Consider the following 13,776-nt stretch of genomic DNA (forward strand, 5'->3'; position numbering starts at 1 on the left):
AGTCATTTCTATTATCACTGTTATGGTCATTTCTATTATGTTACTGTTACGTTAATTTCTATTATCTCTGTTACGGTCATTTCTATTATCACTGTTAAGGTCATTTCTATTATCTCTGTTACGGTCATTTCTATTATCACTGTTACGGTCATTTCTATTTCCTCTGTTACGGTCATTTCTATTATCACTGTTACGGTCATTTCTATTATCACTGTTACTGTTACGGTCATTTCTATTATCCCTGTTACGGTCATTTATATTATCTCTTTTACTGTTACGGTCATTTCTATTATCACTGTTAAGGTCATTTCTATTATCACTGTTACGGTCATTTCTATTATCACTGTTACGGTCATTTCTATTATCACTGTTACGGTCATTTATAATATCTCTGTTACTGTTACGGTCATTTCTATTATCTCTGTTACGGTCATTTCTATTATCACTGTTACGGTCATTTCTATTATCACTGTTATGGTCATTTATATTATCTCTGTTACTGTTACGGTCATTTCTATTGTCTCTGTTACGGTCATTTATATTATCTCTGTTACTGTTACGGTCATTTCTATTATCACTGTTACGGTCATTTCTATTATCTCTGTTACGGTAATTTCTATTATCACTGTTACGGTCATTTCTATTATCACTGTTACGTTCATTTCTATAATCACTGTTACGGTCATTTCAATTATCTCTGTTACGGTCATTTCTATTATCACTGTTATGGTCATTTCTATTATCACTGTAAAGCTGCTTGGAAACAATCCAAAAGCGCTTTATAAATGAGGTGACTTGACTTGACTTCAGCAAAGTGAGGATCCATTTGCAGCTTTTTTTATTTATAATCATGTTCGTACAGTCAGGGTCAGTCACTAGCAAACACAACAGACAAAGCAACTCGTAATCAGAAAACAGACGGCAGCAAACTTACATAAATCAGGCCACAATAGAAAACAAACATAATTAGCATATTTAGAAAATAAACCGTCCAAGAATAATTCCTGTGTTTTTCTTCCAAAAACACAGGAAGAAACGCTCAGAGATGTTCACCACGTTTAAATAGTCCACTGATGAAAGCCCGGTGTGTGTGTGAGGGAATGGAGATCAGAGAGGGTTAATATTCGGGAACCGCGGGAGTCTCGTTTGTGACATCATCACAGCTGATCCATGACAGAGCTCAGGGTGTTTACATCTGTGTGTGTGTGTGTGTGTGTGTGTGTCAGGCCGTGTTTCAGCAGTAATATCCCTCTGATGCGAGTGGTGCAGTCTCTCAAACACAGCAAGAGAAGAGCCAGTGGAGTGGTGAAGAAAGGCTGGCTGATCCACTACACCAGCACTGACACACTGGTGACTCTCTCCTCTAGTTATCTTCCTTTATTTGGGGTCAATAGGATTTTTTGATGTTTCTGCTCGCCAAGGCCGCATTCATTTTTTTAAAAATATATTATTACAATTTAAATATAACTGTTTTCTATGTGAACATTTTGTAATCTATTCCTGTGATCAAAGCTGAATTTTCAGCATCATTACTTCAGTCTTCAGAGTCACATGATCCTTCAGAAATCATTATAATATGACGATTTGCTGCTCAAGAAACATTTATGATTATTATTCATGTTGAAAACAGCACTACATATTTTTGCGGAAAGCGTCTTTTTTCACGATTCTTTGATGAATAAAAAGTTCAAAAGAATGAAGAATTACGTATTGATAGATAGATAGATAGATAGATAGATAGATAGATAGATAGATAGATAGATAGATAGATAGATAGATTGATTTTTGTTTGTAGATCATGTTTTTTATGTTTGTTTCTTTGCAGAGAAAGCGTCACTACTGGGTATTAGATTGTAAAAGTATCACCTTGTACCCGAATGAAAACAGCAGCAAGTACTATAAGGTTTGTTCATTTTTATACGGCATCATGTGACCTTCAACACTTTAGCACTTCATAATGAAAAACACATCCACGTTTGACACATAATCCACATCAGGTCTTCATGACGTGTGTGTGTGTGTGTGTGTGTGTGCGCGTGTGCGCGCGCAGGAGATCTCTCTGTCGGAGGTGCTGCAGGTTCGAGGCCCGGCTCAGCTCACGGTCCCAGTGTTGCCAGGCAACAGCAAGCACTCGTTCGAGCTGCTGACATCATCACTGGTGTACTGTGTGTTCGCGGATCAGGACGGCCCGTCGTGGGACTCGGCCCTCAAGCTGGCCCTCAGACCCGTCCAGGGCACCGCGTGCGAGACCACAGACGCCACCGGTGAGAGCAACAACAGGATAATCATCGCTATAGAGAACACCAAAAGGCCTAATAATTGATAAACAGTAGTTTGCGTGTGTGTGTGCGTGCCTGTTTGTGTGTTTATGTGTGTGTGTGTGTATGTGTGCGTGCGTGTCTGTGTACACATATACTGTAAATGTGTGTGTGTGTGTGTGTGTATATGGCTGTGAAAGGTTCTTGTACAGAACTTTTCACATATACTCTTTGTTTCAAAGAAGCTTTACTGAAAATCCTGATGTTAATGTGTATAGTACCTTCATGCTTTATAGTATATGTTTATATAGTTTTATGTGAGTGGACTGTATGTATGTGGATACAGTTAGAAATACATTCAGTATATACAACTTATAATACATTGTTACGTACATAATATTGATGCACAAACAAACAAAGAACAGTATTTTCATCAACCAACCTTAACAAAGATCCTGAAAAACATTGTTCATTGTTAGTTCATGTTGCATTAAGTAACAATTGAGACTTTATTGTAAGTGTTTTAGTGTTCTGCATTTCTTTATTTAGTGTTCTGCATTTCTTTATTTAGTGTTCTGCATTTCTTTTATGTCTATAATGTTAAATAAAGTTGCTCCTGGTGTGTTGGCAGGTGAAGGAGAGAACGGTGACGAGACTCAGGTGAAACTCAGTTATTTACTGTAAAGATGTTTCCTGAAACAACAACCGGCATGATTCACAGAATAACCTGTGTGTGTGTGTGTGTTCCCGTGTGTGTTGCAGGACATCAGCGAGCTGTATCAGATCTTCTCTGATGAGGTTTTGGGTTCGGGTCAGTTCGGGGTGGTTTACGGAGGCACTCACAGGCAGTCGGGACGTCCCGTCGCCGTTAAAGTCATCGATAAAACACGCTTCCCCTCCAAACAGGAGGTGCAGACTAAAAACGAGGTCTCGATATTGCAGGTGTGTTTCCTCGCAAATCAAACCGATTTTGTTGCTTTTGTTGTTGTTATATCTTCCAGACATATGTGTGTGTGTGTTTCAGAAACTGTCTCATCCAGGAGTCATTTGTTTAGAAGGCATGTTTGAGACGATGGAATATACGTTCGTTGTGATGGAGAAGCTCCACAGCGACATGTTAGAGACCATCTTATCTCACGAGAACGGCCGACTGCCTGAACGCACCGCACGCTTCCTCGTCACTCAGGTAATGCAGCGCGCTGAAAACACACATTTTTGGGGGAAACAATTGCTAAAGTTCCTTGAGATGTCTTTTAGCTTTTACTTTTTTATAACCTTAATAGCTAATATTTCTACGTTGCCAGATTCTCTTCTGCTCACCACGGCTGCATTTATTTGATCGAAAAAAACACAGTAAAATACATTAATATTCTGAAATATATTGCAATTTAAAATAACTGTTTCTAACTGAATATAGTAAAGTGTAATATATTCCCGTGATCAAAGCTGAATATTCAGCATCATTACTCCAGTCTTCAGTTTCACATGATCCATGATCCTGATCACATGATTTGATGCTCAAAAACATTTCTGATTATTATCAATGTTGAAAACAGTTCATATAAATCTTAACCGTCTTATTGCATTCGGGTTAGTTTTGACTTGGAAGAAAAAAATCATATTTTTTGACAAAATCCATAGTTTTTAGTACAAAAATTAAACTTTGGATATGTGTTAAGACTGACAAAATACACATCTTTTGTCTGATTTTTAAAAATAAATATAACCATTTAAACTAAGTTGTTACACTTTTTTTTTCAGCAGTCATGAGTTATAAGTTCAAATGTATTTATTTAAATCCATCAAAGTCAATGGAGTTCATCCTGGTAGTTTTCATATTATATGTTCTTATAGATTTCATAAAAGTATGTATTCAAAGAAAATTTCTCATATATAAGGATAAAAATAAATATTTTCTCGCATCACCCCGTTTTTTGCTTGCTTTACTTGTAAAAATGGTCATTTCAAAGAATTTGAATTTGCAATTGCGTTAATAAAAAGGCGGTAAATTAAGTAATATATTAATATTACTTAATATATTAATATAGTAAAATATTAATTTATGACTGTTTTATAAACTTATGTTCCAACGGGTCCACACAGACGCAGGAATGGAACAAGTGTTTTTTCAAGCATTACAATATTAAACAGAAAGGTTCTTGATTGGCGTCTATATTTCTTTGAATATACTTTAAAGTCCCCCTGTGGTGAAAATCAAGCTTTTAATGTTGTTTATTTGTTTATGTGGTGTTATTAATTAATATGCTTTAGGACAAACCATGTGCAAATTCATAAGTCGACAGCATTGCTGAGTATTTTCTCTTTAAAACTGCAGTGAATAAAAGACAGTCTCAAAAACACGGTTTGAAATCGCTGGTGTTTCTGACGCCACAAACTACCTTGTAACCAATCAGATCAACGTGTGATCGTCAACGAGTGAGCTGGTGTGAGTGGAGGCGGGGCTCATTTGCATATTCATAGCACTGCATATACTAAGTGAAGCAAGGGTGTTGAGTTACATTCAAGCTATTTTAAGGCATGAAGATTTTTTTTATGGAAAAAATGTTTAAATCTGTTATTTTGGTGACCAAAGATGAGTTTTAAGGGATCAAATAATTGACTACAGGGGGACTTCCATTGAATCTTTCCATTCCACAAAATGCTCTTTATAGTGGAAAAAGGTTTGTAGGTTTTTAGAGTGCTCTGTTCACTGAAAGCTTATGTGGGAAGCCAAAAATGGTGGTTTTGTGGCATCGCTGTGAAACGCCCCATTATTTTTAAGAGTGTAAATCAATGAAGACTACAGAAGTGTTGTTTTGCCTTCATGCACAAGCACTATCTTTAATCTCTGACCTGTTGATGTGTTGTTGAAGGTTTTGGAGGCTCTGAGGTACCTGCACCTGAGGCACATCGCACACTGTGACCTGAAACCAGAAAATGTGCTTCTGGCGTCACCTGAACCATTTCCTCAGGTCTGACACCCTCATATGAATTTCAGTTATTTTGAGTTAAGTCTAGAGTTGCATGTGTGGCATATTCAGATATTTCTTTATAACAGCTCAAACAAGGAATGCAAAAATCAAATGCATGCATTAAATGCAATGCAAGTCGCTTTGCATAAAAGCATCTGTTAAATGTGTAAATGTAGTCATGTGCTATCCAGAAGTCCCAAAAGTGATGATGGTCTCTGTTTCAGGTCAAACTATGTGACTTTGGTTTCGCTCGCATCATCGGAGAGAAGTCGTTCCGGCGCTCGGTGGTCGGGACCCCTGCGTATCTGGCGCCCGAGGTCATCAGAAGTCATGGTTACAATCGCTCTCTGGACATGTGGGCTGTGGGGGTGATCTTATACGTCAGTCTGAGCGGGACGTTCCCTTTCAACGAGGACGAGGACATTAACCAGCAGATCACTAACGCCTCGTTCATGTACCCGCGGCAGCCGTGGTCCCTCATCTCACTGGAGGGTGAGAGACGGATCAATGATGCTTTTAAAGGGGATTACAGGAATAGTTCACCAAAAATTCTGTTATCACTTACTCACTCCCATGTATTTAGAAACTGTGTGCTGTCAAATCCATTAATCGTGATTAATCGCAGCATAAAAGTTTGTTAATATATATTGTCCTGACTCTCTGTGGTTACAATTTTTATTAATCACATGATTATTTATATTTATATTTAATCGCACACCAAATTTGGCTGGAAAAATTAGCCCCAAAAGATCATTTAAAGTCATTTTTGTGTTAAATGAGTAAAGCATCAAATGAACATCACAAAAAGTAGCTTTAGAAAAAATATATTTGATTCAACATGACATTTATTACACATTTACTTTTAGGCTTTAACGGCAATGAGGGTGAGTAAATGATGACAGAAAATTTCATTTTTGGGTGAACTATATTAATATGGAAGTATTATTATTAATATTATTATTAATTAAAAAAAGAAAACTGCCAATAGGTGGCGGTAAATGTCTAAATGAGTAAGTTAGTGAGTCATTCATTGATCAGTTCAAACAGCGGATTCATTTAGGAATTATTTAAAGCTACACTGTGTAACTTTTTTAGTTTATTCTTAGCTAAAAACACTAAGTTCTTTCAAAAATATATGTGCTCATTAATGTATATTTACTTCGTTCAAGTAATAAAGTATTAAATACATACGGGTGTAATAAAATAGTAATAAAATACATACGGGTGGGGGGTTCTAATGTCGGTCGCCATGTTGCCCCTCCATCTTGAAAGTACATTAGCCAAAGAGGGACATACGGTTAATTCAAGCTTCACCTTTCACTCATGGACGAGGTCGAACTGGAAGCCATGCTAATCTTGGACTACATTGGCCACCGTAGGAGTTAAAACGAAATCGGAATTGAGAGGAACAGAAACTAATATTCACTGGATGGTCATATACCTTTTCACCGCTAGATGGGGGTAAAAATCACACAGTGTAGCTTTAAATGGTTCTCTTTATGAGTGAGTCACTGAATCATTAGTTCCCCCCATTGATTCGCTCAAACACTGATTCATTCATTCAGAAACGAAACACCGCTGTGTTGCTCGGAGATGCACAACAGTCCTGCTCTGGCTTTATAGGTAATATTTTCGTTGGCTAAATTGAGCAAAAACTGACAATATTGTATCTAAAATATAACACACAACATTAAGTTCTTATTTATTGAACTGTTGTATAAAACAATAGGCCTATAACATTTGCACTCGTGCTATTCGGGACAAAAACACCACTCGTGTGATATTGCTAACGTTACTCGTTGCTCAACTATATCATATGATATAAATATGACAGAAAATGTCACATTTTTGCCCTGATATGTTAATTTTAGGGTCATTCTTCTAAATGTATTCAATAGGCTTCTTTACACAGTGAGCGGTTGCTCTGCTTCATGTTTGTCACGAATCAACAATATGAAACGTTAAATGTAAGATGTGTATTATATTTACAAACGTTTATGTTAGATGCGATTAATCGCGAATAATCGGGTTGACAGCACTATTTTATTTTGTATTAAATATGATTTTCAATATTTCTCCGACCAGTTGACACCAATCTGTCTTCCATGATTTGGATGTTAAATACCTTGCTCTATTTTTTAACACTGTATTAATACAGTTAATAATAAAATAAACAGTGTATAGTTTAGAGGTGAATATCGCCTAGGACCATGAAATCCACTCAAAATACAAAATATTAAAGTATAAATATTATTATAACAAAATATTGTAGGCAACATTCATTTATTTTTTAAACAAATGATTCGCTCTTATTGTCTTCAGTCTCTTCTGACTGCCGAGGATCACAAGTGTGACACCTAAATGAGGGTTTACTTTCCTTCCTTCTGTTAATCTCTCTCTCTCTCTCTCTCTCTCTCTCTCTCTCAGCGGTGAATCTGATCAATAACCTGCTGCAGGTGGTGGTGAGACGCAGGTTCAGTGTGGGCAAAGCCATGGGTCATCCCTGGTTTCGGGTCTGTCGACTTTCTCAAACAATCAATCAAATCCCATTATTCATTTTTAATTTCCTAAAACAGTAGTGTTTAGTTGAAGTCATTTCAGTGCATTGACTGGATGGACAGATGAACACAGTATCATTAATGCACGTGTGGTCCATGTGTCCTGCAGAACTTCCAGATGTGGTGTGACCTGCGTGAGTTCGAGCTGCAGATGGGATATCGCTATCTCACTCATGAGGCGGACGACGAGCGCTGGAGATCCTACGCCCTGGACAAAGGCCTCAGTTTCCCTGAACATTTAACAATAGTTGCAAATGAAGAACAGAAAACAGACGTGTAGATTATATATTAATATATCTGTGAATATTGTATTATATGAACAACTCTGTGAATCTGCTGTGGTTTACATCCAATTATTTTGGTGTGATTTGGTGTTTGAGATATTTTTCAATAAAATAAGAAAATACTAACCTTGAGGTTTTGTTTATGATCTTGTATACTACTGTAAGTATCATGTTGATGATTTGCACCCAACACACATCACACACAAAATCATTATTAGACTAAATTAGAATAAATGAAAACACTTCTGATTCATTTGTGGCTAACCATCATAACAAAAAGAATGCTAAAGTTTTTGGTTAGTTTGTTGATATTTTATTTTATTCGATTTAATGTTTGTTTAATCAAAGCTAACCCACAATTATTAGAGCCTCTCCCCACTTGTTCACCTGGGTCTCTTATTGTGTTATTGGGATTTTGTCTTTCCTTACTAGGACTTTTATTTTATTACGTTTTCTAAACGCGGAACTTCCGCGTACGTCATTATCAGCGTGCGAACCAGAGATGGACACAAACAGAACAGCGAAGGTGAGAAATGACTTTAAGATTAATTAATTTGAAAATAAATACTGTGTTCACAATTATTTAGGGCTTTAATTACATTTATTAAATATGAAGTTGTGTAAAATTGAAATTAATTGTAAAATAAGAATATCAGCAGGCCAACTGTATAATAACGTTAACGTCTTTCTTTCAAGTCAAATTTACGCTCATGTTAATGATTTTATCATAACGATCAGCACAGTTTCCATAACGTGTTTTCTTTGATGGCTTGCGCAGTTATTTTCCTCTTCGTTTTTACGTGCTGTTGTAGTCTCGTATACTTTATTTTATTACGACTTATAAAACTGCCAAACACATATTATGATTATGTCTGGACATAATTATGATTTTTTTAATGTCTGACATGACATTATTCTGCAGTGACATGCTAAACGTCATACAAAACTCATCCATGCTTCGTCTAATTTACCATTCATGCATTCACCAATAAATTGCATCTAACATAAAAGTTTGTGTTTATATAATATGTATATATATATATATATATATATATATATATATATATATATGTGTATATATATGTGTGTATATATATATATATATATACACACACATACACAAATATATATATATATATATATATATATATATATATACACACACACATACACAAATATATATATATATGTGTGTGTGTGTGTGTGTATGTGTATATATATATAAACACATTATATTAACTTTTATGTTAGATGCGTTTAATTATGATTAATCATATATATATATGTGTAATATACTGTATAATAAATATAAATATCCACATTAATTTCCTTTTTGCACAGCTTGAGTTTGCGGTGCAGATGTCATGTGACAGCTGTGTTAATGCAGTAAAGGGTGTTTTGGAGAAAGAACCGGGTGAGTCGAGCACAACATGAAACACTTTTCTGTGTCGTGAGCTATTATCTCATTCATATGTGTGTGTGTGTGTGTGTTTAGGAGTGCAGTCGGTGCAGATAAACCTGGGTAAGGAGGAGGTTCTGGTTGAAACGGCGCTGACGTCTTCACAGGTCCAGACTCTGATAGAGAGCACAGGAAGACGGGCAGTGCTGAAGGGAATGGGCAGCTCAGAATCAGGTGTGAAAGAGTTAAAGCACAATGAGAACCATAGAGTGTAAAAAACATATGGACGTAGTGTCCGTGACGTCTCCCGTAGTGTTTCTGAAGAACATTTTTTTAGCTATATAGACCAAAACCACTTTTTGTACCAGGCTGTAAAAAAATTTTTTTTTGGTGTAAAGTTGGGCATTTTAACATCCGGGGTTCTGTGGGATTGACTCTCTTTTGGAGCCGGTCTCTAGTGGCCAGTCGATGAATTGAGGTCATTTTGGTGTTTGATTCAAGAGAATGACAGGAAGGTTGCCGCTTGATGTGAACAAGCGTGAAACGGGACTAATGCTTGTTTCAAATTCAAAAATTGCTTTATTGGCATGTCTGTAAATAATACAATATTGACACACACACACACACACACACATATCTGCTGTCTGTCCCTCTCCTAATATTATATTTATCTGTTCTACTTCAGTCATGGTTGGAAAGTTCTTTATTAAGTTAGTGAATTTAAGTAGAGCTCTCTGATTGGTTATCTGTGTGTGTTGTTGTTGTCAGACCTGGGCGCTGCCGTGGCGATGGTTGGGGGGGCGGGGCTTGTGCAGGGCGTGGTCCGGTTCCTGCAGTTGTCACAGGAACGCTGTTTGATTGACGGGACGATTGACGGGCTGAAGCCAGGAGCGCACGGCCTGCATGTGCACGAGCTCGGCGACCTCACTCAGGATTGCAGGAGGTATCACGACCTTTGACCTTTTGTCTGTGTTTGTTACAATGGGTTTAGGAGCATGAGCCCCATCCAGTCTGGTGATTGTGTGTAAAACAGTTCCTTAGAAATCTTTCCATGAAACAACACACACTGCATTAGCTCAGAATGAAATATCTGAATGCATTTGACCTTGTCCTGCACAGTGTTTTCTGGGAATATCATGATTATATTTGTGCTGTGTGTCCTTCAGCTGTGGAGATCACTTCAATCCGTTCAGGAAACCGCATGGAGCTCCTCAGGACTCAGACAGGGTACATTTACCTTATATTCGCTTCTGGAGATTTCTAATGCTTTTCACCAAGAAAAAAGATTATTGAACACCTTCTAAACTTGTTACACCTTATGTAAACCTTATAGTTCATGAAGTTTTTTTTTTAAATAAACCACATAGTTTATGAAGTTGACAACTAGCCCCGGTATATTCTATATACAATATCTAAGTGGTATTTTACGGTCATTTCAAAATGTCCTAAAACTATGGTAATATTGTAGTAGAAGAAGCAAATTATTTATTATTAAATGCATTTTATTAACGTATTTATTAATAAGTAATGTGTTTTTAATTACTTATTTATATTGCTGTTGTTGTTATTATTATTTATTAATTTACTGATTTATTTTTATATATTTTATATTTGGTTTTATATATATATATATATATATAGTTAGATAGTTAAATATTTAAACTGGTAATTCTGTGTAGAAAAAGTATTTGTTTTTCTAGTATTTGAAAAAAAATGTTTGTTTTTAATGTTTATAATATTTAAAAAAAGCAATAACACATTTTATTTTATTTATATAAATTTATATAAATAAATGTATAAACAAATATACTAACATAAATATATTATACTTATTATATATATTATGTATTATATATAATTTTTTATTATATATATAAATATATAAAGTATATTTTTATTTATTATATACATTTCAATTGTTTATGTATTAATAACAAATGTATTATATATTTTTAATGTTTCTAATAATATTTATAGTTTTTTTTAAGAAGTAATAACAGAATTTCATATTTTCTATAGCTTTTTTTTTAAATATATTTTTATTGCTTTATTTTAACATTTATATTGACTAACATCGACAAAGGAAATAAGGAATATAAATGTTGGTGTTTAACGCTGTGACTGTGTGCTGTAGCATGTGGGCGATCTGGGAAACATTACGGCAGATCCTGACGGAAGAGCTTCATTCCGGCTAGAAGACTCTCAGATAAAGGTAATAAAGATCAATATAATATCAATTATATTGTATTGATCAATTATATTGATCTCAAAATACAGTCCGTGTGTGTGTGTGTGTGTGTGTGTGTGTGTGTGTGGGCAGAGTGCTTGGATTCCCATATGAAATTATCTAAAGTCTCTGTTATTGTTAATTACACTGACCTTCTGTTTCATGGTTACACCTCCTTTTTAACTCTTATATCATTCAGTGTCATCTGAAAATATCCATGCAGTGATTTACCAAAGCCAGTGTATACTTGTGTTTGCTGTGTGTTCATGTATGATATGCCACGCTCTGATGTCACATGTTTCTCCTGCTCTGTTTGACAGGTGTGGGACGTGATTGGTCGATCTCTGGTGGTGGATTCTGGGGAGGATGATTTGGGCCGTGGGAATCACCCGCTGTCCAAAATAACAGGAAACTCAGGAGACAGGTCAGTTTTATTTGTATAGCACACTTCACAACACATTGTTTCGGAGCAGTGTTACATAAAATCATGCTGTTAATGTTGATGATATCTTTCGCGTTTCTGGATATATTGATGTACTTATATATCCAACTTTATACATAGAGCTGGGCGAATATAGTTTACATTTTGCGACGATATAAACAATCAAACTGTTGAGATTTGCTATATAGTATCTAATCACTTTACTCAAGTGTACTGGATGTATGTATGTGGATAAAGTTGAATATACTTATGTCGTAAGAAACCTGCTACATTGCATTTGATTAACATGGATTGTATTACAGATTTTATTATATGGACTGACAATATCTAAAAATCATGATGTCTAGCTCTTAACTGTCAGACTGATTAGTAATGTAACTAATATTGGGTTCTTGTGTCTGCTGACTAAGTTTGTCTGAATCAGTTTTTTATCCAGAGAAAAACATGATGACAGAGATTTAAAATAAAGAGGAAACACTTCTTCTAATGTCGTTATAAGCTGATTTAAAGGGAAAGTTCACCTAAAAATGTAAACTCTGTCATTTACTCGGCCTCATGTTATTCCAATCCCGTATGAGTTTCTTTCTCCTGATCACAAAAAGACATTTTGAAGAATGTGAATGTGGCCTCATTTTCCCCCTTCATACAATGGGACCAGCAACTGTTTGGTTCCCAATATTCTTCCAAATATTTTCTTTTGTGTTCAACGGAAGAACTTTAATGACAGAATTTTAATGTTTGGGTAAACTATCCCTTTAAGTCTTGCAGAAATGTGTGGAGCTAATGCGCTTGTTTTTCATGTTCTTCAGTGGACTGTGTGTGTGTTTGCTTAATGTCCGCTCTCTCTCTCTCTCTCTCTCTCGCTCCGGTCTCAGACTGGCATGTGGAATCATTGCTCGATCGGCCGGCTTGTTTCAGAACCCTAAACAGATCTGTGCCTGTGACGGTGTGACCCTGTGGGAGGAGAGAGATCGGCCCATCGCTGGGAGAGGACGGAAAGTCACTGACACACCAGCAGCTCATCTGTAATGGGTCGAGCATGCGACCTTCACATACGTCAAGGAATACAGATGGACATCAAGCACAGATATATGGAAGGAACGAGATAGGAGACCAAAAACGTGCCTGTCTGAAGCTGTCATGAATGTATGTTCAGGTTGAGATGAGATTCTGATGCCACAAATACAGAAATCAAACCATGTGTAATTATGTAGATGGTGTGGATATATCGCTGAATTTCATAGTTATAATTCATTCCTTTATGCTTTAGTTTGTCTGATTTTACACACAGCTGCTGGAACTTCAAAATCAAAGTTCAAACTTAGAAACTAAGTTAAACAATTATTTTTTTACGATGAGGCGATTTGTAAGCATTTTCAAGAAATCTTCAGCACTTCTGTAATTAACACTTTAAAACTGTCCTAAAGTGTTGTAATTTATTAATTTTTTTTTTTTTTTTTTACTATTGTTGTACAGATAAAGGAAAAATAAAACAATATATAAAGCACGTTTAATAATGTTCCCCCACTGACAAAGAGAGACAACAGTGCTGTGATTTTTTTATTTGATCCCAATAAAAAAAAAACAAGCATCTGTTTTGCCCAAAATAAGCCATTCATCATTCATTTATTGTGGT

The 13,776-nt window shown here is 35.8% G+C and overlaps 2 protein-coding genes across 5 annotated transcripts in view; both read left to right on the forward strand.

Moving 5' to 3' along the window:
- Positions 1–8,198, forward strand: part of prkd4 (protein kinase D4) — a 31,996-nt gene extending 23,798 nt beyond the window's left edge. For both annotated transcript variants that reach the window (XM_077227551.1, XM_077227552.1), the window contains 10 exons: positions 1,227–1,350; positions 1,826–1,903; positions 2,051–2,264; positions 2,890–2,918; positions 3,021–3,200; positions 3,283–3,444; positions 5,132–5,230; positions 5,455–5,722; positions 7,658–7,743; positions 7,898–8,198. In XM_077227551.1, coding sequence (XP_077083666.1) covers positions 1,227–1,350; positions 1,826–1,903; positions 2,051–2,264; positions 2,890–2,918; positions 3,021–3,200; positions 3,283–3,444; positions 5,132–5,230; positions 5,455–5,722; positions 7,658–7,743; positions 7,898–8,068 — 1,411 coding nt within the window. In that variant the 3' untranslated portion in view covers positions 8,069–8,198. The remainder of the gene's footprint in view (positions 1–1,226; positions 1,351–1,825; positions 1,904–2,050; positions 2,265–2,889; positions 2,919–3,020; positions 3,201–3,282; positions 3,445–5,131; positions 5,231–5,454; positions 5,723–7,657; positions 7,744–7,897) is intronic.
- Positions 8,199–8,517: 319 nt separating this feature from the next.
- ccs (copper chaperone for superoxide dismutase) lies at positions 8,518–13,747 on the forward strand. 3 transcript variants are annotated; one of them, XM_077227605.1, is made up of 8 exons: positions 8,518–8,598; positions 9,414–9,486; positions 9,568–9,705; positions 10,240–10,414; positions 10,638–10,698; positions 11,606–11,683; positions 12,019–12,122; positions 13,016–13,747. In XM_077227605.1, exons 1-8 carry the CDS (start codon positions 8,575–8,577, stop codon positions 13,167–13,169), a joined length of 807 nt encoding a protein of 268 aa, XP_077083720.1. In that variant the 5' UTR covers positions 8,518–8,574; the 3' UTR covers positions 13,170–13,747. The 3 variants fall into 3 exon arrangements, with proteins under 3 accessions (XP_077083720.1, XP_077083719.1, XP_077083721.1); XM_077227604.1 differs by having other exon boundaries at positions 12,950–13,550; XM_077227606.1 differs by having other exon boundaries at positions 13,059–13,550.
- The last annotated feature ends 29 nt before the right edge of the window (positions 13,748–13,776 follow it).

Source organism: Siphateles boraxobius, unplaced genomic scaffold, assembly GCF_051911475.1.
Source record: "Siphateles boraxobius isolate OS27281-9 unplaced genomic scaffold, OSU_SipBor_1 130, whole genome shotgun sequence".
In the NCBI taxonomy this organism is placed as follows: Eukaryota; Metazoa; Chordata; class Actinopteri; order Cypriniformes; family Leuciscidae; genus Siphateles; species Siphateles boraxobius.

Bases quoted from the DNA above. Each gene is read 5' to 3' on its own strand.
- ccs (XM_077227604.1), top strand. From the start codon at position 8,575: ATGGACACAAACAGAACAGCGAAG. The intron at 10,415-10,637 runs GTATCACGACCT...TGTGTCCTTCAG, and splicing joins CTCACTCAGGATTGCAGGAG to CTGTGGAGATCACTTCAATC. The intron at 12,123-12,949 runs GTCAGTTTTATT...CATGTTCTTCAG, and splicing joins ACAGGAAACTCAGGAGACAG to TGGACTGTGTGTGTGTTTGC.